At 43.3% G+C, this 25,167-nt stretch overlaps 1 protein-coding gene and 1 pseudogene across 1 annotated transcript in view; one reads left to right on the forward strand and one right to left on the reverse strand.

The window, feature by feature from the left end:
• The first annotated feature begins 3,485 nt into the window (after window positions 1-3,485).
• The window catches only part of LOC126149856 (farnesol dehydrogenase-like), a 103,414-nt gene continuing 81,732 nt past the window's right edge, over window positions 3,486-25,167 (forward strand). The window contains exons 1-2 of the mRNA XM_049915837.1: window positions 3,486-3,640; window positions 20,988-21,150. Of these exons, the coding sequence (XP_049771794.1) occupies window positions 3,509-3,640; window positions 20,988-21,150 (295 nt within the window). The 5' untranslated portion in view covers window positions 3,486-3,508. The remainder of the gene's footprint in view (window positions 3,641-20,987; window positions 21,151-25,167) is intronic.
• Window positions 8,392-8,509, reverse strand: LOC126163631 (5S ribosomal RNA; annotated as a pseudogene).

Below are 25,167 nucleotides of genomic sequence, written 5' to 3' on the forward strand. Positions count from 1 at the left end.
GTTTATGAGGTCACGGTGTTGGAATTGAAAAAGGGAGATTCGTGTTCAAATCTACGTGGTTCCCCATTTTTTTCAAAAATTATGAACTGTTGATCCGGTCACTGAAGTGTCTGTTCGCTGTATGCCAATTGATGTCTCTGTCGCGGAGCAAAGTCTGTTTGCAACAGTGCGCTGTAAGGAACGGACCTCCAGATGCACGTACCTCCTATTTGTTTCCCCTAAGTACCACATGTTATTACTCATGCGTTCCGTTTTGGAAGTTTTGACTTTTGAATTCCTTTGTTCTACCATGGCTCACACCCGTTCATTTGTTGTTTTAATTGTTGTCTTAATTTCTGTGACACGTTTCCGCTCCATCTCTTCTGCTCTCACTATTCATCACGTTTACTTGCGACAGTAATATATTCTTACCACACGACTCATATTTTATAGCCAATGTACAGCATGACAAATGCCATGATCAGAGGAGGAGAACAGACACTTCAATGACCGGACGGACAGTTCATAATTTCGTGAAAAAATGGGAGGGACACGAGGAAGACTTGAACGGAGATCTCCTCGTCCGCAGTCACACACCGTGAGTACACAAACATGACGCCGTGGTTCTAACAACTCGCTCGATGTTGCACATCTTGACCTTGGACTATTCAGTGTTTCTATTTTACTTCTTTTTTCACAGTTCTTCCTGTTTTCGTGCTTGATCTGTGTCCGGTTTTTGACGGGCTGCCCATTGCGCCGTTTTACCACTGCAACTGCGTGCGGTGCGATGGGGAGTTTCCCTTGTCAGGGTCATCTCATTTGTGGCATGGTCCCTCCATGTTATGCCTAGAATATTTCTTGGACTCTACTGATTCCGATTTTAGTCATTCTGTTACATTTGCATGGCAGAATCTATCACACGTCGGCGGCAGCAGGTGTAATATTTCTCGCTTTACAGCCATCATATTCGGCTACAAGAAGCTCTCTTAGAGCAGTTGAGAAGGCAGCATTGGCAAACTGACATAATGTGTGAGGTACCGATGACAGATGGTTTGTTCGGTACGGGTATCGCGGGAAAGACCGCCTAAATCGTGGTCCTTCTCCGCGATTGGATGCTGCGTAAGGGAGTTGCGCGCCAAAATGATAGTCTTTTGTTATTAATATTAGAAAAACTAGACAGTGTATCTACTTGGATTTCATGTAAAAGCATGTCTCAATAGCAGCCTTCCATTACTTCAAAACTGTTAATTACAAGCAGAATAATAAACAACTGCTAAACGTAAAGGTAGGCGAGGCACTTCGTAGATTTTCGGATCGCGCCTATCTGGGATGGCGAGCGAAGTAGTTCGGCTGTGAGATCAGAGGTGGTTCTGTACTCTCGGAGGACAGACGTGTTGTCTGCCGCGGTCGGTATCAGCCAAGGACTTAAGTACCAACCTCTCATCATTCGAACATGTAGTTGAGAACAATGTGATAATAATTACGGACTTAAGCAGTTCATTATTTTGTCGAAGAACGGAAAATATTTGTGACTGTAAAGTGGAATGTAATTGTGCAGTTTCTCGTATTCTCTTAATAAAATGCGAGTGGCATCCCGTATAAACAAAATGATTGGACATTTATTTATTTCTAAAACATCAGTTCCTCGCTAAGAGTTTATTATAGCCTCAAGATAACGTATTCACGACCTAATGTGGAACCAAATAGGCACCTCACGTGTACTGCAATCATAGTACAAATAAGATTAGTGACACATCATCTGTGGTAACACAGAAGAGGTATGAAGGAGAGAAGTTTTCGATGGAAGGGGTTTATGTCACAAAGACATACACTACTGGCCATTAAAATTGCTATACCAAGAACAAATCCAGATAATAAACGGGTATTCATTGGACAAATATGTTATACTAGAACTGACATGTGATTACATTTTCACGCAATTTGGGTGCATAGATCCTGAGAAATCAGTACCCACAACAACCACCTCTGGCCGTAATAACGGCCTTCATACGCCTGGCCATTGAGTCAGAGCTTGGATGGCGTGTACAGGTACAGCTGCCCATGCAGCTTCAACACGATACCACAGTTCATCAAGAGTAATGACTGGCGTATTGTGACGAGCCAGTTGCTCGGCCACCATTGACCAGACGTTTTCAGTTGGTGAGAGATCTGGAGAATGTGTTGGCCAGGGCAGCAGTCGAACATTTTCTGTATCCAGAAAGGCCCGTACAGGACCTGCAACATGCTATAGTGCATTATCCTGCTGAAATGTAGGGTTTCGCAGGGATGGAATGAAGGGTAGAGCCACGGGTCGTAACACATCTGAAATGTAACGTCCACTGTTCAAAGTGTCGTCGATGCGAACAAGAGGTGACAGAGACGTGTAACCAATGGCACACCTTACCATCACGTCGGGTGATACGCTAGTGTGGCGATGACGAATACACGCTTCCAATGCGCGTTCACCGCAATGTCGCCAAACACGGATGCGACCAACATGATACTGTAGAAGGCAGCTGGATTCATCCGAAAAAAATGACGTTTTGCCATTCGTGCACCCAGGTTCGTCGTTGAGTACACAATCGCAGGCGCTCCTGTCTGTGATGCAGCGTCAAGGGTAACCGAAGCCACGGTCTCCGAGCTGATTGTCCATGCTGCTGCAAACGTCGTCGAACTGTTCGTGCAGATGGTTGTTGTCTTGCAAACGTCCCCATCCGTTGACTCAGGGATCGATACGTGGCTGGACGATCCGTTACAGCCATGCGGATAAGATGCCTGTAATCTCGACTGCTAGTGATACGAGGCCGTTGGGATCCAGCACGGCGTTCGGTATTACCCTCCTGAACCCACCAATTCCATATTCTGCTAACAGTCATTGCAATACGATAAACCGCAATCGCGATAGGCTACAATCCGACATTTATCAAAGTCGGATTCGTGATGGTACGCATTTCTCCTCTTTACACGAGGCATCACAACAACGTTTCACCAGGCAAGTCCGGTCAACTGCTGTTTGTGTATGAGAAACCGGTTGGAAACTTTCCTCATGCCAGCACTTTATAGGTGTCGCCACCGGTGCCAACCCTGTTGAATGCTCTGAAAAGCTAATCATTTATATATCACAGCATCTTCTTCCTGTCGGTTAAATTTCGCGTCTGAAGCACGTCATCTTCGTGGTGTAGCAATTTTAATGGCCAGTAGTGTACGAGTATGTATCCCTTTCTCTGTTTCAACTTGCCGTTCGGGCACGGACGGCAAGCCGTCGGGGCGGTGGCACGGACTCCCCTGAAGGATCCAGTGCGGCGGCAGATTGAGTTCCAACAATTACTGTCAAGCTATCCTGTTACACAGTTGCCCTCTAGCATCGCTATGTTTACACAGTGGCTCCGCCGCTGTTCTCACTGCGATAACGGCCACGAATGCAGCCTCAGGGCCTCAGCTGTGCCGGGCGGCGCGTTATCTGCTGCCGTGACGTCAGCAGAGGTGGGCAGGAGGGCAGGGCCAGCTCAGAAGCGCACAGTCAGTCGCCATGGATCGCTGGCGGGGCCGGGTGGCGGTGGTGACTGGCGCCAGCGCGGGCATCGGCGCCGCCGTGGTGCGCGCCCTGCTGCGGCACGGCGTCACCGTCGTGGGAGTCGCCCGCAGGCCCGACAGGGTGCAGGTCAGTCGCGGGAGCAGCCGCCGCAGCTGCAGCTTCAGCTGCCGACACTGCCCCACTAACCATGCTAACTGTGATAGCGTAGAGTAGAAATATCTCGGGAGAGAGCATTCAGAAGCGTAGAATTGATTTAGTGTTGTCAACATACGTTGCCACAATGGTCACGTGATCTCGGGACGCCGTAGATTTGTCCGACATTTGTCCTATAAATTTTGAATGTTGTCATATCGCTAGTAAAGACAGATTCCCTTCTGTGGATTTAGTATACACGTTTTGCAGGCACCATAGCAGTTTACGTCTGATATTTGAAATAAATTGGGCTCTTAGCTTTGAAGAGCAAAATGAACGAGCATGACGTCACACAAGCTTCACGTCAGCATGTATTTACGTCGTTCATGTCAGATCTCGTCAAGTCGCTTAACATGGTACTGAACGGCGAAATTGGGGTTTTGAGTCATCATCCCTAATATGCATAAAATGTTAGAGTATAGTATCAGAACTGAGGAGCTAACAACGACAAAATTTGTCAGTAGCCGAAGCAAACTCTATAACCTATGTTCTTGATCAATTATGTTTGGTAAATTACTGAGAAGTGAGACAACGTTTCAAAACATCGACAATTATTTGCTAGGGAAAATATGTAAATTCATACACTTCAAAGAAAGCTTCAAACGAATTAATGAAGCCTGTTAAACTTATCCATTATCTTTTTTCTTACGTAATTAATAACGTCATACACAACTGTATTTTACTCCTTCATTAAAGCTGACTTTTTTGCTTAAAATGTCATATGGTGGAATTTGCTTCGTCTACTTATGTTCTTGTACATATACATTGTGGGGGTCAGCGCCGTTATGTTATCGTAAAAACTATATAACTTTTCGCCTTCAGATATACGACCTCGGTTGTGTAAGAAAGTGAAAAAAATATCCCAGCCGTCATGGAACATCTCCAATTTGTCACTAAAAAAAATGGTTCAAATGGCTCTGAGCACTATGGGACTCAACTGCTGTGGTCATAAGTCCCCTAGAACTTAGAACTACTTAAATCTAACTAACCTAAGGACATCACACACATCTATGCCCGAGGCAGGATTCGAACCTGCGACCGTAGCGGTCGTGCGGTTCCAGACTGTAGCGCCTTTAACCGCTCGGCCACTCCGGCCGGCCTGTCACTAAAACAAAGCGCTATTATAAAATAAAGATTATGATAGATACAACAGTACCAAATCCACTATTATAAGGAGAATGAGCGCGGCGAAAATAGGTTAACTTAAGATGTTAACAGACTGGTACCGTCAAAATTTTCTTCCCGAGAAATCTTGACGTACCGTGCAATGGCGTGACGTTCCGTTGACGACCTGTGCGAATCCCTCCATTCGAAAGGTATTGTAGAATGTTTTGATGTTATGTGACGAGACGTGACGTCACCTGAAAGCGGACGCGAATTGGTGTTAAACAATCGACGTCGTCCTTAGATCACGTGACAATTCCAGTTTAATGTTGACAACATGCGCAGGACGCAATGCTCACTCCAGAGATATTTCTACTCTATGTGTGATAGGCCCGATACTTAACGCTAGGACTCGGCTGTACGTGTTGCGCATGCGCACAGGGCACTTCGCTCTTCGGTGCATGTAGCGGGCCGCAGCCACCGGAGAGAGTTGTTTATGTACCGGGCAGGGTTTAAAGCCTGTTCCGTGGGAGTGACTTTCTGGTCAAAGCCGACTGCACGCAGTGAACGCGCGTCACGTGTCTGTGCGTAGTTCAGCCGCCAGTTACATCGCAAGTGGGTTAGGCACGTCAGTCACCAGTGACCAGTTCAAAAATCTTGAGAATGCTGCAGACTATGCACGCGCAGAAACAGTGGTCTGTGGCGTCGACTGCTAATATTAGAAGAGTGACAGTTACTTGGTATATGGAAAGTATACATCGGCCATACAAAATGTTCCGACACTGATAAGCGACGTCAGTGCAGTAATTGCAGTGGCAGATTCTACTAACTACTGGAACCAACAGACGTGTATTCGTACAGTCAATTGTGAGCAGCACTCCGTCTTCAGTCCACGAGTGGCCTACCGGTACTATCCGACCGCCGTGTCATCCTCCGAGGAGGATGCGGACAAGAGGGGCGTGGGGTCAGCACACCGCTCTCCCGGTCGTTATCATGGTATTTTTGACCGAAGCCGCTACTATTCGGTCGAGTAGCTCCTCAACTGGCATTACGAGGTTGAGTGCACCCCGTAAAATGGCAACAGCGCATGGCGGCTGGATGGTCACCCATCCAAGTGCCGGCCACGCCCAACAGCGCTTAACTTCGGTGATCTTAAGGGAACCGGTGTATCCACTGCGGCAAGGCCGTTCCCTCAATTGTGAGCAGGCAATGTTATTTGTTTTATTTCATTTATTTAACTTAACCTGATTGTGGCCATGAGGCCCTCTCTTACATCGGTTTGATTTTTACATCAGAGCTACCTTGAAATAACAGTTTTAATACGAAAAATAGTATTAGCATGATTTTAGTGTATGAAGTGGCAGTGTGAGTAAATTTTACTGTCTATGAATTGATTAAGTTAATAGTGGCAGTACTTGTACGAATACTACATCCAGCTGCTGCCACTAATGTTCGTAATAGTAATAATAATAATAATAATAATAGCGATGGATATAAAAATAATTATAGGTGTACAAAATGGATATTTTCTGATACAGCGAGTTGGGGAAACCAAATTTAAGGAGACACCATCAAGTAAGAATATTTGGAAATGACGAAGATCTGGTTGGAAAGAAGGATGAACAAAGGTAACCAGTGCTTACAGGGAGAATGCTACTCATTATGGTTCCTTCATTAGACACCTCATTAAGTGTCTTCTGAAGCTGGAGATCTTATTCAGTTCTCTAATATAATGTGGGAGGTTAGTCCACATTCTGGTTCCTGCTATTGAGAAGTTCTTCGAGAAACTGGCTGAACGACGGAGTGGAATTTGCTGTAATGGGAATGAGTGTTTCTCTCATGTTCTTCAGATAAAAGCGTTAAGGTCGAGGAAAGATATCAAGCCGCACTGTTCACTGATAAGACAGCAGAGATGAGAGGGGGGAATGGAAGCCCCTGCGCTTGTCTGCACGCAGCCAGGATAGCTGTACACATGATGGAGAAATTGATCATCACAGTTGTAGCAAACACAGACATTCATAACCAGTTCCATACGCCGTGAGCTTTCCTCATAAAGACCTTGCAGGATAACGTCTCTCTAATAAATAATTGGAAGAGTATGAGTTCGTTCAAGTTTCTTTTTTGGGTCAAGAGGGGTGAGCTATTTAGTTTTTTGTAGGGCATGAAGAGGTGGTGATGCCTTCTTGCACATTATAGTTACGTGCTCAGTCCAATTTAGATTTACATGTGTTGTTATTCCTAGGCTGTTCACTAAAGGAAGTCAGTTGATATTTGTCCCGTTTAGGATTAAAGATGGTAGGGATTCCCGATATTTTGGGCTCATGTGCCTAGAATGACCAACCAGTACCGCTTGCGTTTTGGATGGGTTCGGCTTTCACCTGCGCCTATTTTGATACTGCAGTCAGGTCGGTATTGAGACTCTCGACAGCTGTCCTCAGGTTCGTTGGTTTTGCGATAGAGTGTTTAGTAGAGGCCATGCAGCCGTAGTGTGGCAACGCTTTTGCGTAACAAATCCCAGCGGAACAACAGACTGCACATCTCTGAATCAACTGTTCAAAACATTCTACAGAAAATTTTGAAGAAGAGAATAGTGTAAGCAAAGTTTGTCCCACACACCTCCCAAAGGAAAACGATGAAGTGTGGTCGCCTGCCACGACTTGACTGAAATGAAAATCGTGTTTCTGAAAAAATCACCATGGGCGGCGAGATTTGGTATTATCAATACGAATCTAGCAGAAAACGGCAATGTGCAGAAATTCACATGAAGAATCAATGCTCTGACGACGTACCTGACATTCACGCCAATGTGACGGACGAATTGAACAACAGCCCAAAGAGGTACTTATCTGACAGTTTCTCATGGATGTACGAACGTTTTGTGTGTTGTACTCAAATGAGGAGAGACTCTATAGAACACTTGAAGTGTGCAAATCATCATCTTAGATTTACTCTATCTTTTTTATTAACCTTGTCACGAAACTTTTTGGCTGATTAGGTATAGGACACAAAGGACGAGCTATAAAAGGGACTTTTCTTTTTAGACCATCAGTCTGGTCATTAGGTTGCTGCGGCCCGCCAAGGCATCCTTTCCTGTGAAGTCCTCTTCATCTCAGAGCACCACTTACACCAAATGTCTTTGACTATTTGTTCGCTGCATTCCTATCTCCATCTTCCTCTACAATCGTCTTAACGCATGTTCTATTATCGTGCAAATCATCATCTTGTCATGGTTGTGATGGCAGAGAATGCAAGAGGGAGGGAACAAATGTTAGATGATATAAACACAAAATTAGAAGATTGTGGAATGAAGGCTAACAAGAAGAAAACGAAGAGCATGGTAACTGGAGAAAAGGGGAGAAAATGCCATATGAAAATAAAAGCACTCCGTCTTCAGGCCACAAGTGGCCCATCGGGACCATCCGACGGCCGTGTCATCCTCAGATGAGGATGCAGATAGGAGGGGCATGTGGTCAGCACACCGCTCTCCCAGTCGTTACGATGGTTTTCTTTGACCGGAGCTACTACTATTCGGTCGAGTAGCTCCTCAATTGGCATCACGCGGCTGAGTGCACCCCGAAAAATGGCAACAGGGCATGGCAGCCCAGATGGTCACCCATCCAAGTGCCGGCCACGCCCGATGGCGCTTAACTTCGGTGATCTGACGGGAACCGGTGTATCCACTGCGGCAAGGCCGTTGCCCGTACGAAAATAGGGGGAGAGGAAATAGAGCAAGTGAATAACTTCAATTACTTGCGAAGTGTAATAATGGATGATATGTATTGATCAACAGACATTAGGAAAAGCATTGGAATGGCAAAAGAACGATTCAAGAGGAAACAGAAATTACTTTGCGGACCTCTAAACAAAGATCTGAGGGAAAGACTTGCCAAATGTTACATCTGGAGTGTTGCACTGTATGGTGTGGAAACCTGGACATTGAGGAAGGAAGATGAAAGAAGATTGGAGATACTAAAGATGTGGATATGGAGAAGAATGGAAAAAGTGAAATGGAAAGACCGAGTAAGGAATGAAGAAGTAGTAAGAATAGTTGGAGAAGAAAGAAACGTGCTGAAAGTCATCAGAAAGAGAAAACAGAACTGGGTTGGACATTGTTTGAGGAGGGAATGTTTATTGAAGGAAGGAATAGAAGGAATGGTGGAGGGAAAAAGGGGAAGAGGAAAAAGAAGATATCAGATGCTGGACAATATTAAAAGAGACAAATATTCAGAAATGGCTAAGGACAGACAAAAGTGGAAGACACTTAACCCACGATAAGACCTGCCGGAAGGCAGAATATCATACTACTCATCTTGTCAATATTTTGCACGTGTTTTTCTCCTCGCTGATTCTACGAAGAACCTCCTCACTGCTTATCTAATCAATCCACCTAATTTTCAACACCCTGCTAATTTTCAACACCTCAGTGCTTCGATTCTCTCCTTCTTTTGCAATTTTCTCCCAGTCCACGATTCACTGCTATACAAAGCTCTGTTCCAAACATACATTCTCAGTAATTTCTTTCTCAAATCAAGGCAGATGTTTGATATTAGGAGACTTCCTTCGGCCAGGAATGTACTCTTTGCCTGTACTAAACTGTTTCTTACATCCTCCTTGTTTCGCCGATTATTTTAATTGCACGGATCCAGAATTCCTTCAGTTCTTCTATTTCGCGATTCCCAATTTTTATTTCACGCGTGCCGATGAAATAATTTCTGCCACTCCTCATTACTTTCGTAGTCCTTCTATTTACTCGCGATCCATATTCTGTCCTAATTAGACTGTTCATTCCACTTAACAGCTCATGCAGTTCTTCCTCAAGTTCCCTGAGGACAGCAAAGTCTTCACCTAATCTTATCATTGCTCTGGAATTTAAATCTCATTCTTATACCTTTTTTTTATCTTCATTACTTCAGCATATTGAGCCTGAAACCCTTTTTAATCCGAGCACTTCTTTTTTGATCTTCCCTTTTTATTGTCCCTTCCTGCTTCTTCTACACATCATGTATTACTTTCCCTATAGCGTATATCTATTTTTATGAGAATTTTAAACATTTTTCACCAGTTTACATTGCTGAACGTTTGTTTTGGATCGAGAAATACTATCAAAGTGCCTGCATTTTTCGTAAGTTCTGCTTCCACTACGAGGTGGAACGTCAGAACTGCCTCTCTGGTGTGTTTGCCTTTCCGAAAGCCGATCTGATCGTTATCTAACACCTCTTAAATTTTCTTTTCTGTGTACTATTACTGTATATTATTATTGTTAGCAATTTTTGATGTATGAACGTTTAAGCTGTGAGTGCTATAGCTCTCGCACTTGCTTAGACTTACTACGCTGGGGACTGCGTCGATGATATTTTTCCGACACTGTGATGGTATGTCGTTAGTCTACAGACGAATCTGAATAGCGACTTGGCTGCCACTTCTCTCAATGATTTCAGAAATTCCAAATCGCTTTTGCCTTATTCGATTACAAGTCTTCCAAGGCTCTGTTAAATTCTGAATCTAATACTGGACCCCCTTTGTCTTCCATATCAATTCCCATTTCTTCTTCTTTTACATGTTTCGTCTCCCTCTTAGACGGCTTCACTATGCGTTTTCAATCTATCCACTCTCCCTCTGTGTTTAGCAATGGGATTCCTCTTCCGCCCTTTACGCTAAATCCTTTGCTTTTAATTTCGGCGAAAGCTGTTTTGACTTTTCTGTATGCTGAATCTGGCTCTCCTATGTCCATTTTCTTTTGGATTTCTTCTTATTTTTCGTGCAGCCATTTTCCTTTAGCTTTCCGACACTTCCCATTTATTTCAGTATTGAGAGACTTACATCGCTGTGTTCCTGTCTTTCCCTGAACACTTTTGTAATTCCTTCCATCATCGGTCAGTTGAAGTATTTCTGCCGTTACCCAAGGTTTATTCGCGATTATCTTCCTAGTACCAATGTTTCTCAGTCCAATTTCTTTTATTCTCCTTTTTAGCGATGCACATTCGTCTTTAGCTTATATGACTAGCGTGGTATTCATTATATACATCAGAGAACTTCTAACGCGCATCATCATGACCAGTACTTATGAAGACTGGTTTTGTATGACATTAAACAAAATTTAAAATGAAAATGTGGGTTTTCGTTGGAGTCAGAGTGATCTTATATGGCCCACACACGTCGATTACAGATGCAAGTCCGAACACGGAATTGCTTTGGACACAGCAAGCTATTACACTGGAGAGCCAAAGAAACTGGTACACCTGCCTAATCTCGTGTAGGGCCCCACCAAGCACGCGTAAGTGCCGCGACACGACGTGGCATGGACTCAACTAATTTCTGAAGTAGTGTTGGCGGAAATTGACACCATGAATCCTGCAGGGCTCTTCATATTTCCGCAAGAAACGACGGGGTGGATACTCTTCTGAACAGCACGTTGCAAGGCATCCGAGTACGCTCAATAATGTTCATGTCTGGTGAGTTTGGTGGCCAGCGGAAGTGTTGAAACTGAGAAGAGTATTCCTGGAGCCACACTGTAGCAATTCTGGACGTGTGGGATGTCGCATTGTCCGTCGGAATGCACAATGGACATGAATGGATGCAGGTGATCAGACAGGATGCTTACGTATATGTCACCTGTCAGAGTCGTATCTAGACGTATCAGGGGTCCCATATCACTCCAACTGTACAAGCGCCACACCATTACAGTGCCTTCACCAGGTTGAACAGTTCCCTGCTGACATGCAGGGTCCATGGATTCACGAGGCTCTCACCACACCCGTACACGTACATGCGCTAGATACAATTTAAAAAGAGACTCGTCGGACCAGACAACATGTTAGCGGTCATCAACAGTCCAATGTCGGCGTTGACGATCCCAGGCGAGGAGTAAAGCTTTGTGTCGTGCACTCATCAAGGGTACACGAGTGGGCCTTCGGCTCGGAAAGCCTATCGATGATGTTTCATTGAGTGGTTCGCACGCTGACACTTGTTGATGGCCCAGAATTGAAATCTTTAGAAATTTGCGGAAGGGTTGCACATCTGTCGCGTTGAACGATTCTATTCAGTCGTCGTTGATCTCGTTCTTCCAAGATCTTTTTCCGGGCGGAGCGATGTCGGAGATGTGATGTTTTACCGGATTCCAGATATTCACGGTACACTCGTGAAATGGCCGTACGGGAAAATCCCCACTTCATCGCTAACTCGGAGATGCTATGTCCACTCGCTCGTGTGCCGACTATAACACCACGTTCAAACTCACTTAAATCTTAATAAGCTGCCGTTGAAGTGAAACGTCCCCTTACAACAATTATACATGACTGTGCTTAAACTGACACACAATATTTTTAGCGCAACGCAGTCTGACTTTCAATAATCCCTACAAAAGAATGGCCCTGACTAACATTAACCTATACCTTTCACAAATCACTTACCTCACAAAAATCTTCGTTACTCGAACTACTGCAATACTGCGAGCGCAACTACTGCCAGCTAAATAAAAGATTCAAACTACTGAAGGCACTAACTACTAATAGGCATAGCAAATGAAAGATTTTGATAGAGAACAAACAATGTATTTACCTTAATAGTGTTGAAAAATCATAATATACATAGCAGTTCATGACATCCAGTCTTACAAATTTCAAAACTCCGCCATCTCTCTCCCCATATCCACCACTGCTGGCGGCTCACCTCCAACTGCGCAACGCTACGCGCTGTTAACATCCAGCTGCCGAACACTACAATAGCCAACAACAAAGCAAACCAGCCACAGACTGCACACAGCACAGCCAGTGATTTTCATACAGAGCGCTATGTGGCGTTACCAATAAAAAAACCTATACAGTCTACTTACAGTAGCAACACTAAACGACGTAACAACTGCGTCAGACACTTGTTGTGTTATATAAGCGATGCCGACCGCAGCGCCGTATTCTACCTGTTTACATTTCTGTATTTGAGTACGCATGCCTATACCAGTTTCTTTAGCACGTAGGTGTACTAATATCCTGGAACAGAATCTCGGTTTTCTGGATGCTGTAGCATATGTAGGTGATCGACAGTACACAACAGAATCAAAGAACAGGTTTTCTGAAATCTGTAATTACCCCCACTGCGACGCAGACATTAGAAATTTGGCTCAGAGGTGCCTACATCCTTCCTCTGTAATGGTGCAAAAGCGTGCCGCCGTGCGACGTCACCCTTGGGCTCGACGACGCTTCCAACAGAAATGTGTCCACACGTGCAGAAATAACGCCAGAGCTCAGAACTTCATGTAACAAGTAAAGTCCCGTTGGCACCAAATTTCACCACAATTCTACCCCATAGCCCCCATTAACCTACGTTTCTTCCTTTCGTTTTACAGCTCTGCAATGGCGGTCGGAATCGCGACTCCCAGCGCTGAAATCACGAGGTTTTCTTGTGAACGGCCGAAGAAAACACGTCTTCAGCCACACCGCCCCTCAGAGGCCTCTGGGAGTGCGAAATTAGCGTCAATGAAACCCCCTTCCCTTTCCTTGCGACGTTGATTCCAACATATTCGAAAAGGACCGTTTGCAGTGTGATGAGCAACGGGAAGATGTTCTTAACAATATTTGATATTGCTGATATCTTCCTCACACTTCAGCTGTACTCTGAGGACATCGAGGGCTAGCAAACGCATTGAGCATGATCTCACCCCTTTGGAGTGCAGTGCGACCGCAATTTGTGCTCTAGTGTACAGGTTGGAACCACTAGGGACCGTTGAAACCGATTCGACGAAATTTGAAAATGATCCGAAGCAGCAAAGGTATCTTATGTTTCTGCAATGCTCCTGTTTCATGCCCTCCTGTGGCGTGATAATGGAGAGTTGTCACATTGTCATACGAGTGAATAAAGCAGCAGAGGGATCCCCTCCATTTCGGCAATAACCTCGGTGCCATCTCTCGACCCGCCCCCCACATTTACTGAGAATGTTAAAAGTGTGCTTTTACTGAGAAAAACTCCAAAGTACAGCTACGCACCTGCAGGTAGGCAACCACTTGATACAGCTTTCTGCCAGTTGCCTGTCTGTAGGCCTCTGCATGATGGGGCAAATAAAGGTGGCTTGGGCGAGTGGCGACATTGACGAGGGTGGAAAAGACCTGCAGTTACTTCCAACAGGATGGAGCAGCTGCGCATACAGACGGCCAAACGTACTAGCACTTTTACACATTTACACAATCTTCACACCTGACAGAGTTGTTAGCAGAGGCCGGCCAGTGTGGCCGTGCGGTTCTAGGCGCTTCAGTCTGGAACCGAGCGACCGCTATGGTCGCAGGTTCGAATCCTGCCTCGGGCATGGATGTCTGTGATGTTCTTAGGTTAGTTAGGTTTAAGTAGTTCTAAGTTCTAGGGGACTGATGACCTCAGAAGTTAAGTCCGATAGTGCTCAGAGCCATTTGAACCATTTTTTTGTTAGCAGAGGTTAGGCTGGTCTCGGCCCGTAGTTGGTCACTCAGATCACCTGATCTGTCAGTGTGCCATTACTTTGTGTGGGAAGCGCTCAAGTCTATGGTGTATTGCAACAACCCTCATAGTCTCCAAGGACTGCAGCAGAGCATTTTGGACTAGACTGCAGCAGTTCCAGGCGTAAAAAAAAGGTAAAAAAAGAAAAAAATAAAAAAAAACAGACTTCCATCCGTCTTCTATAACCTGTTGACCAGGGCCCGAAAGTGCCAAGAGATGAATGGTGGTCACTAACTCAGTTCTCTGGGCCACTTTTATTTGCCCCAACCCATAGAAGTACTTCGCAGGTTTCAAAACGGTTCTTTAAAAAAAAAAATGTTTCAAATGGCTCTGAGCACTATGAGATCATCAGTCGCCTAGAACTTAGAACTAATTAAACCTAACTAACCTAAGGACATCACACACATCCATGCCCGAGGCAGGATTCGAACCTGCGACCGTAGCGGTCGCTCGGTTCCAGACTGTAGCGCCTAGAGCCGCACGGCAACTCCGGCCGCATCTTTTAAAAACTTTATACAGATGACACAGGTATGAAATTGGTCTAAATTCATTGGGTCTTTAGGCTGCTTATCAGGTTTCAGTATCGCAACCACTTTAGTCTTCGATAATGTTAGAAGCTCAAGAAATAAATTAAAATTTGTACCTCAGCCTGGACTCGAAACGGGTCTTCTTGGTTACTAGGCCGGGTTTGAGTCCCTGTCGCGGCACAAATTTTAGTTCATTTCTTCAGCTTCCAACGTTATCGTAGATAAAGACGAGACTTAAATGCCTCAGGGAAAATTTAATTATAAGGCTTATAACACTTTAGTCTTATTCCTGTTTTTATCGTTACGGTGTTGTTCCAGACAATTATTGAACAGCGGTAGGATCCATTATTTGGTAACATTCCTAAAGTAGTGAATCTGCTCCATACAGATTGTGAAGATAATGTTAAAGGCAGACATACTTTTTTTTTACTTTTTACTATATTTTCTTTTACTTCTTTCCTGCTTTATTTTCATCATACATTGAAAAAATATTTCAGAAGGAGTTTTGTAAATTTAATTCTTGGAATAATTATGTTTCTGTTTACCTAATATAGTCGTTATGAATGTGGCTGCCATCTTCAGTTACTCTGATGTTGTATACTTTCTTATTTGTTAACGTGTCATTGGAATTCATTTTCTGTGGACAGAGTAACAAGAGACTGTGATTTTGTATAAAGCCGTAAATCGAGGTAATCAGAGGTAATCAGAATTTCTGAAAGTGCTATGTGAAGCGAAGTGTATGAGCTACGTAGAGTCATACTGACAGGTCGAAAGAGAAGGCATCACCAAAAGTCGGGAGAGAGCAGAAGAGAGTGGAGGTGATTGTCGTGCAACGTGTATGTACTGTCACACACTGTTTTCGAGGCCACTGAAAAATATCAGTGTTTGGACAGTGCTACATCTATGATCTCGCTGTGTAACGCGATCAAAGAACTAGTGGTTTTACGTGTCGCGTTGTTCGTTTGCCGTAACTGTGTTTTGCCTCAATAAGCATAAAGTAAGCATAAAGCTTTGATATGCAGACCGGTAGGCTGTGTACATGCAGTAAAGACACTGTTTTATTTATTTATTTATGCATTTCTTTTACCTGGCAAGATTAGGGCCTTCAGGCCCTCTCTTACACCTAACCAGGCATACTCAGATTGAACGAGTTACAGTTTCTACAGAACATTAAGGACATATAACGTGTTATACAGTATTAATGTTAAAGAAAAAAGAAATAGAGATTATAACAGTAGTACAATGATAATTATAACAATCAATAATAATAATAATAATAATAGTAATGACTATGTATATCAAAGTAAACATACTTTTCTTTTATGAATGTCAGTCCTATTGCTAGTTGGGAATTGTCTCGTTATTTTCTTGCAGCTTGTGAGTTAAGCTCATCGAGCAGAGACATAAGACGAGAGAATGGGGTGAAAGAGATATAGAAGAGGTAGATAGGTTAGAGGAAGAGAAATAGAATGGTAAAATTCGAAGCTATGATGGAGAGGAGAAAGAAAGAGATGAGAGGGGCACAACAATGGTGGCTATACCGTCCCTAATATGTAAGTTTTGAGTTCCCTCTTGAATGTTGAGTGGTTCTGGATAAGACGCAGATCACAGGGAAGCGCGTTCCATAGTCGTATGGCTGAGATGGAGAATGATACGGAGAAAGATTTTGTGTTATGTAAAGGTACAGCCAAGATGCTAGACGTATCCGATCTGGTATTGCGGTTGTGGAATGATGGTAGGTGTTTAATGTGAGAAGATAAGTATTGGGGGCACCAGTGGCTAAGAAATCGATGAAGTAAGCACATCGTGTGGAGATCGCGTGCCTTATGTGGGCGTATCCAACCTAGCTGGGAGTATGAAGGACTGATATGATCATACAACCGTATATTGCACACGTATCTAACGCAAGCATTCATCACTAGGTCGAGGCATCTCGAATTTTCACTATTTGTGCCGTGTTGAACTACATCACAGTAGTAAAGATTAGGCAAGACTAGTGTTTGGACTAATTTTTGTTTAACATGGGTTGGAAATATTTTTCTAAATTTTTGAATTGCATGGAGGGAGGAGAGCGATTTCCGGCAAGCTGTGACTGTTTGTTCTTCCCAGTTTAAGTGTTCATCCAAGATTATTCCGAGGTCTTTTACTGTTTTTTGGTATGGTAGTTGGGTTCCATTGACGAGTATTTGAGGGACTGTTTCGCGAAAGTACCGGCTGATTAACTTTGGATGAGATATAAGTATGACCTGGGATTTCTTGGGGTTTAGTTTCAGACCTAGGTTCTGTGCCCATCGAGAAACAGAGCAAAGATCTGCGTTCATACTCGCTACTGCGTCAGCAATGTTCTTGGGGCTTGCACTTATGTACAGTTGGATGTCGTCGGCATATAGATGGTAGTTGCAGGAGTGAATCACTGAAGAAATATCATTAATGTACAGTGAGAAGAGTAATGGACCAAGGACGGAGCCTTGGGGAACTCCACAGCGCACGTTTTTCCATGAGGACTTTTCCGACCCACAAATGACTTGTTGACTTCTGTTTTTGAGGTAGCTGTCGAACCAGTGTATTGCGCTGTTTGAGAAATTCAGCTGTTTCATTTTAATTAGTAATATATCAAAGTCAACTGTATCAAAAGCCTTGCTAAAGTCAAGCAGTGTTAGGATGGTAGCTTCACGTCTGTCCATAGCATGTTTAATGTCATCAGTTACTTTGATTAATGCAGTAGCTGTACTATGGTGCTTTCGAAAGCCTGACTGATATTTGTCATGTATGTTATGAGTTTTGAGGTAATCCGTCAGCTGTTCATGGACGATGTATTCTAGGGCTTTAGATATTGCAGGTAGTATGCTGATCGGCCTGTAGTCACCTGGCGACTTAGGGTTGTCAGTCTTGGGTATAGTTTGAATTAAACTTTGCTTCCATTCAGTAGGATATGTACTACTGACAAGAGACAGGTTGAAGATATCTGTGATAACTGGAATAATAGTGTCTACGACGTTCTTAATCATGGCAATGTTCACTCCATCATTTCCTACTGCCTCGGAAGAGATTCGCATAATTGCCTTGTGTACTGTGCCGGTAGTGACATGTTTTAGGAAAAACTTGTCTCTCGATAGACTGATATCTTGGGGCTGGTAATTTGTCGCTGCGTGGCAGCTGTTTTCGATTGTAGACAACACAAACTGTTTAGTGCATACCACGGACTGTAGAACGAAATAGAAAATATGGTAACAAATTTTCGTGTCGTATACTGATAAAAATAACTTGCAGTGTGAATGTATGGTGCGCTGGTTGCCGCGTAATTGAAGTGATTGCATAGGCGACTGCGCAAGGTACCTATTTTTCTGTTTAAGCAACGGACTGGTCATCCACAGTAGAGTTGACTTGATTTATTTCCGTAGTGCGCTCGGATATACTGTCAAAAGTGCTGCGGCGTGATCGTAAACCATAAAAAGGAAAACTGTGATTAATGTGTGTAGCAAACATTATGACGTCTGAATACCTCAAGCGTTAATTGAAAGAAGCATGTTTTATTGTCATCATTATATGCAGATACGCAGATTGGAATTAATTCTGCAAACATGTAGCGTACGTATTACATTCACAACTGGCGCTCACCAATAAGGAGATGAGCAAGACAACAGCGGTTACTGGCTTGCACGCCCAAGGATCATGGAGTAACGGCGCGGATGACGACGATCGCCCGCCGGCAGCATCAGCTAAGTGAAAATTGTTTTGAAGGAACATTGGACAAGAGATACCGCGAACTACATCGCTCTAACCAGTGATGTAAAAACGCAATAACTTTGTCATTCATTTTACATAATTGTCAATTGCCATATTGTAAAACTGTTGAGCTTTATGTTCAGTAATATTGAGAGCAGCAGTCAAACTTGGTTTCATTCATTTAATTATTTCTTTCCATAACCATAATGACTTTGTAAACCTATTAAGTTCCGACACAGCCAGTTTTACAGCCAGTTTTGCAAACAATAGTTACTAATGTTAATGAGATAAAACAGTTTCGGTTACTTTTTAATTTTTTTAATAATTGCCAATGTTTATTTATTTATGTAGTCTCTATTTATGTAGACTTGCATCTTTTATTGTTTCGCATTTGATCTCATGTGAATTATTGTGCTCTGCCGATGGATTTTGCGCGCTATGCATTATCTGTCATTGTATTATTAGATAGAAATATGTCATCAGTTGTTAAGTTTGTTTAGGAGAGTATTTTATCAGTGGTAATCTGTTTGATTTGCTGTGTTGTTATAGTTTTTAGGTACTTACTTTAATGTTTGAATGTAGTGTTCAGCCGAACTGAAGAAAAGTAGAGTATTTCTGGCTCCAGTAACTTAAAATTTCCGGACGCAGTGAATTTCGGGGTGTTGGATCAGAGTTTTATCAGTCCGACTAATTGAACTCTGTCGGTTCTGTCTCAGTCGGTGTTCGAGAGGTGCTCTTTCGGATGATACAGATACAGCTTGTGTTCATCTCTGATCCGTTATCGCCACAAGATACCGCCGAGTCCAGCCGCTTTGCCAGCCTAACTAACTTTCAAGGTATCTTCCAGCTCATCTAAACTGAAAGTATAGCAGAGACTTCACGTTTCTTGTTCAGTACTTCTTTGAAACTTCGGTGGTCTTTTTTCGACTATTTGTTTTGCCATTTATTAGCAGCTGATGAACAACCGGATTGACAGTAATTCTCCTTCCCGATGGCTTTTATTGGTTCATTGTTCAGAGGTCTCTGTAGCTCTCAGACGTCTGTGCTGTTTTTTTCCATGTCTAGCTATTCCATCAATTTAACCCAAGGTTTTCTCTTTACTTTACCCATAGACTGGATTATCTGTTGGTCATCTATCAAGTAGCTGGAAACGAATAACATAGGTATGTAACATTATTACATTCTATTACAGAAGTCTGGATTTCGGCACGCGAGGCAATAGTGACCCTAAGACTTCTCATAAAAGATAGGTTATGGAAAGTCAAACCTACGTTTATGGCATTTGTACACTTAGAGAAAGCTTTTGCCAATGTTGACTGGAATACTCTCTTTCAAATTCTAAGGGTTACAGGGGTAAAATACAGAGAGCGAAAGGCTGTTTACAGTTTGTACAGAAACGAGGTAGCAGCGATAAGAGTCAAGGGGCATGAAAGGGAAGCAGTGGCGTGAGACAGGGTTGTAGCCTGTCACTGAAATTATTCAATCTGTGTATTGAGTAAGGAGTAAAGGAAACAAAAGAAAAAATTGGAGTAGGAATTGAAATCCATGGAGAACAAATAAAGACTTTTAGGTTTGCCGATGACATTGTAATTCGATCAGAGACAGCAAAGGACTTATAGGACCGTTGAACGGAATTGACAGTATCTTGAAAGGTGGATATCAGATGAACATCAAGAAAGCAAAACGATGATAATGGAGTGCAGTCGAATTAAGCCGGGTGATACAGAGGGAATGAGATTAGGAAATGAGATACTTAAAGTAGTAAATGAGTTTTGCTATTTGGGAAGCAAAATAACTGATGATGGTCGACGTAGGGAGGATATAAAATGTAGACTGGCAATGGTAAGAAAAGTGTTACTGAAGAAGAGAAATTTGTTAACATTGAGTATAGTTTTAAGTGTCAGGAAGTCGTTTCTGAAAGTACTTCTATGTAGTGTAGCCATGTATGGAAGTGAAACATGGACGATAAGCAGTTTTGACAAGAAGAGAATAGAAACTTTCGAAATGTGATGCTACAAAAGAATGGCGAAGAATAGACGGGTAGATCACGTAACTAATGAGGAGGTACTGAGTATAACTTGGGAGAATAGAAATTTGTGGTACAACCTGACTAAAAGAAGGGATCGGTTGTTAGGACACATTGTGAGGCATCAAGGGATCACTAGTTTAGTACTGGAGGGAAGCGTGTGGGGTTAAAATAGTAGAGGGAGATTGAGAGGTGAATACAGTTAGCAGCTTCAGAGGGATATAGGTTGCAGATGAAGAGGCTTGCACAGGATAGAGTAGCCCCAGAGAGCTGCATCAAACCAGTCTTTGGACTGAAGATCACAACATAACAGACACTAAATGTCAGGCTTTAGGTATTAACACAAATAAATGTCAGGGTACGGTAAGAATGTTGTTAATGCCCACCTAAGTGTAACAGGCAGCTGAGGACAGCCGTCCGTGTGTTGGTGCCACAGGAGCTCGCCAAGGACGTCGGCGGTGGTCGGCTGCACGCGCTCAAGGGAGATGTGAGTAAGGAGGGCGACGTGGCGGCCGCCTTCCAGTGGGTGCGCCAACACCTCGGCGCCGTCCACATCCTCGTCAACAACGCCGGCATTTACAGCGAGGCGTCCCTTACCGGTGAGACGATCAGCGGTCTGCATTAACCAGGGACTCGCTTGCTCTGATGATAAAAGAAACGCTATGCACAGCCATGTACTTGAGTTTCTACTGCAGTACACATACAGGGCTATTTCAAATGATTGAAGCGATTTCATAAATTCACTGTAGCTCCATTCATTGACATATGGTCACGACACACTACAGATACGTAGAAAAACTCATAAAGTTTTGTTCGGCTGAAGCCGCACTTCAGGTTTCTTAAACAGGAGATTGGAAAACCGATGGATCGGTCGTGGTGGAGATCATGATCAGCAATTCATGTCATGGCCTCCACGCTCTCCCGACTTAACCCCATGCGATTTCTTTCTGTGGGGTTATGTGAAAGATTCAGTGTTTAAACCTCCTCTACCAAGAAACGTGCCAGAACTGCGAGCTCGCATCAACGATGCTTTCGAACTCAGTGATGGGGGCATGCTGCGCCGAGTGTGGGAGGAACTTGATTATCGGCTTGATGTTCTGCCGAATCACTAAAGGGGCACATATCGAACATTTGTGAATGCCTAAAAAAACTTTTTGAGTTTTTGTATGTGTGTGCAAAGCATTGTGAAAATATCTCAAATAATAAAGTTATTGTAGAGCTGTGAAATCGCTTCAATCATTTGTAATAACCCTGTAGTATCCAGTAAAATAAAAAAAAAACGGAATCACAACTAGCAGCATGTTTTAATGTTAACGTAAACTAAAAAAAAAATGTAAATGCCGTGTGACCAGGGGTAGACAGTTCGCCGGGTGCAAGTCTTTCGATTTTATGCCACTTTGGCGACTTGCGCGTCGGTGGGGGATGAAATGATGACGATTGGGACAACACAGCAGCCAGTCCCTGAGCGGAGATAATCTCCGACCCAGCCGGGAATCGAATCCAGGCCTTTAGGACTGACATTCTGTCGCGCTGACCACTCAGCTACCGGGGGCGCACAACGTAAACTAATGTTGTCGAATGCAAATTTTTAAAGCCAATTCCACTAATGAATTCTGCCCGTGTTGTCAGACCAGTAACAGCATAGTCGCGAAGTAACATATCAACAAAGTTTTTACTCTATCTCTTCAGCCGAAGTGAGCCCACTGTAACAGGACCGCTATCGAAACCTTTGGCAGCAATAAGCACAGTACCTCATTCTGGACCGACAACATTATCGCTGACCTCCTGGAACGTTCTAGGCGTTAGTATCAATGCCGTGATTGTCGATTATCGCCGACAGTGGGGGTTCGTGGTACTTCTTTCCGGCTTTGTTGGAGAACAAAATGGTTCAAATGGCTCTGAGCACTATGGGACTTAACATCTGAGGTCATCAGTCCCCTAAACTTAGAACTACTTAAACCTAACTAACCTAAGGGCATAACACACATCCATGCCCGAGGCAGGATTAGAACCTGCGAGCGTAGCGGTCGTGCGGTTCCTGACTGAAGTGCCTAGAGCCGCTCGGCCACACAGATCTCGTGCGGTAGCGTTCTCGCTTCCCGCGCCCGGGTTCCCGGGTTCGATTCCCGGCGGGGTCAGGGATTTTCTCTGCCTCGTGATGACTGGGTGTTGTGTGCTGTCCTTAGGTTAGTTAGGTTTAAGTAGTTCTAAGTTCTAGGGGACTGATGACCATAGATGTTAAGTTCCATAGTGCTCAGAGCCATTTGAACCATTTTTGAACCACACCGATCGGCCTGTTTGAGAACAGTGGGGAGTTGTGTTGGCGATCTTGGACCGGTCAGACGTCTAGAGCCGTGGTGCGAAACGTAATAAAGCAAGTACAGTGAGAAGCGGTATTCGCTAAATTTATGAAATAGAATGTGGAAGAGGTGCTGGGACGAATATTCAAGGAATTAATTTCAGATCATTAATCGCTGCGAGCATTCAATGTTTTGGGCACAGAAGTGCTAAGTGCTACAATCGCGTAAGCATGGAAGCCATTGTGTGCTAATGACAAAAAAACTTTTTTTTATTAATGATGTGTGAAGAAAACTTCACAAGCCAAGATCGCTAAAAACGCATTTTATTGGATGACCGGTTTCGACAGAGTTACGCTGTCACCCAATAAAACGCTTTTTTTTTAGCGAGCTTAGGTGAAGTTTTTTTCAGTTATCACACATTTCAAATAGCCCCCCAGACTGAACGAGTCAGGAATATTTATTTATTAACCTACCTAATATTTGATTTGAACAGGAGGAGCAAAAAACGAAACCGCGATACATAAAATATGCGAAAGTACCAGACAAAGTATCAGATAAACTAATCTGTGTTGCAAATTCAGGCATGACTAATTGTTAGAATGTATTTGAGCGACTAGAGTCAATAAACGAACTCTTTTAAAATCGGCAATAAACGTGCTTAAAACGGGGGTGGGGAGGGGGGGTGTAATTTCTTCTCACTTTTAAAGCACGTACTCCATCATAAGTTCGATTCTGTTGAGATAACATTTCTTTTTATACTTGCTCTCTTAGTTATTTTCGGGTGTATCATCTTTTACTTCTACACTGATTCCCTTTAAACATTCTTTGTTTAAATTATCTTACCTATTTTAATTAAAATATTATTTTGTGAGGTTAATGATATGAGGTTTTTCATGCTAGGTCGTGTGTTTGTTTCCAATTTGTTTATTAAGTTTCTTTCTTTGTTTTTTATAGAACTATGATTTTTATTTTGCGTATTTACTACTTAATAATTGATTAAAGAGTTTATGTTTTCTTACTGCAGGCATTGCAGACTGGTAGTCTACAATGTGGCTGCTAGCACAGCCTTGGTGAAACAGAAAAAAGTATTTAGTGCAAAGTCGTGTTTCTAAAATTCTATTCAAGAAATAGTGCAAAATGATGACTCTAGCAATGCATTTTAGCCCTCTATGTATTGCTCCCGTACGGATCGACAAGAGAAGATTAGATTAATTACAGTACCCACAGAGGCACTTAAGTCATTATTTCCGTGCGCCACATCTAAGTGGAACGTGAAGTAATCTCTAATAACTGGGACAATGGAAAATGCCCTACGCCGTGCACTTCGCAGCGGTTTTCAGGGTGTAGATGTAGATACCGAAATAGAAAAACAAGAAATTTATTTGAAGCATTTATTGTAGTACGATGCACTGCTTTATTCAGTTTTGCATTGCGGAGCTTGCGAGCGAAATACGTTATTTTCTATAGTATCACTACCGACAAGAGAAGTACCGCAGCTCAGGTGGCTAAAACCGAATAAAAATGATTTTAAAATACCGGGATGTGTTTGTCTTACCACCCGTCTAAGAACTACAGAATCATAAGTCACTTAAGAAACAATCCCGCGTAACACACAGTTCTGACTAGCAGATGCACAAGTGCCACAAACGAGGCATTATTTGGGAAAAACGTGAACATTTACTTGAAACAATGTAAGCCAACACATGCAGTAATTACAGAGTCATGTTTCTCAAAATATAAATTGTTGTGCTGTTTCACGCTCTTCTCTTATTCGCCATCGAAGTGCAAATGTGGCGTTTCAATGAAATGATCAAAACATGATGGAATAGAACTTTCTGTGGCAGACATCTGGTATGCGTGATCCCCGTGGCATTCCTCATGTTCTTGGCATTGATTTTGCTCTGGTCAGATACCCTGGACACGAGAAAGTGTGGGCCGCAACGCCTGGTCCTGGCGCAGCCCATGTTTACTCTAGGAAAGGATAGCTGGGGCCTTCCCACGCGCTTTTCGCGAGTGGAACAGGGTTGGAGGAATCAGATAGTGGTACCGAAAGTATCCTCCGCCACACACCATTAGGTGGCTTGCGGAGTATGATTTAGATGTAGATGGGACCCTCAAGAAACCAGGTGAAATATAACAAATTCTGGGATGGAAGAAAATCGCTGAGAAATTTGGACGAAATAAGAAGCTTGGTCAGTAACAGTTTACATCATTAGCGGATTATCGTATTACCTATGACCTGTGGCACGAAACAGACGAAAACTGATGTGTCAGTAGGTTTAGCACAAGCGACGCTGAACAATTAAGAAGACATGC

This window comes from Schistocerca cancellata, chromosome 2 (genome assembly GCF_023864275.1).
Source record: "Schistocerca cancellata isolate TAMUIC-IGC-003103 chromosome 2, iqSchCanc2.1, whole genome shotgun sequence".
NCBI lineage: Eukaryota > Metazoa > Arthropoda > Insecta > Orthoptera > Acrididae > Schistocerca > Schistocerca cancellata.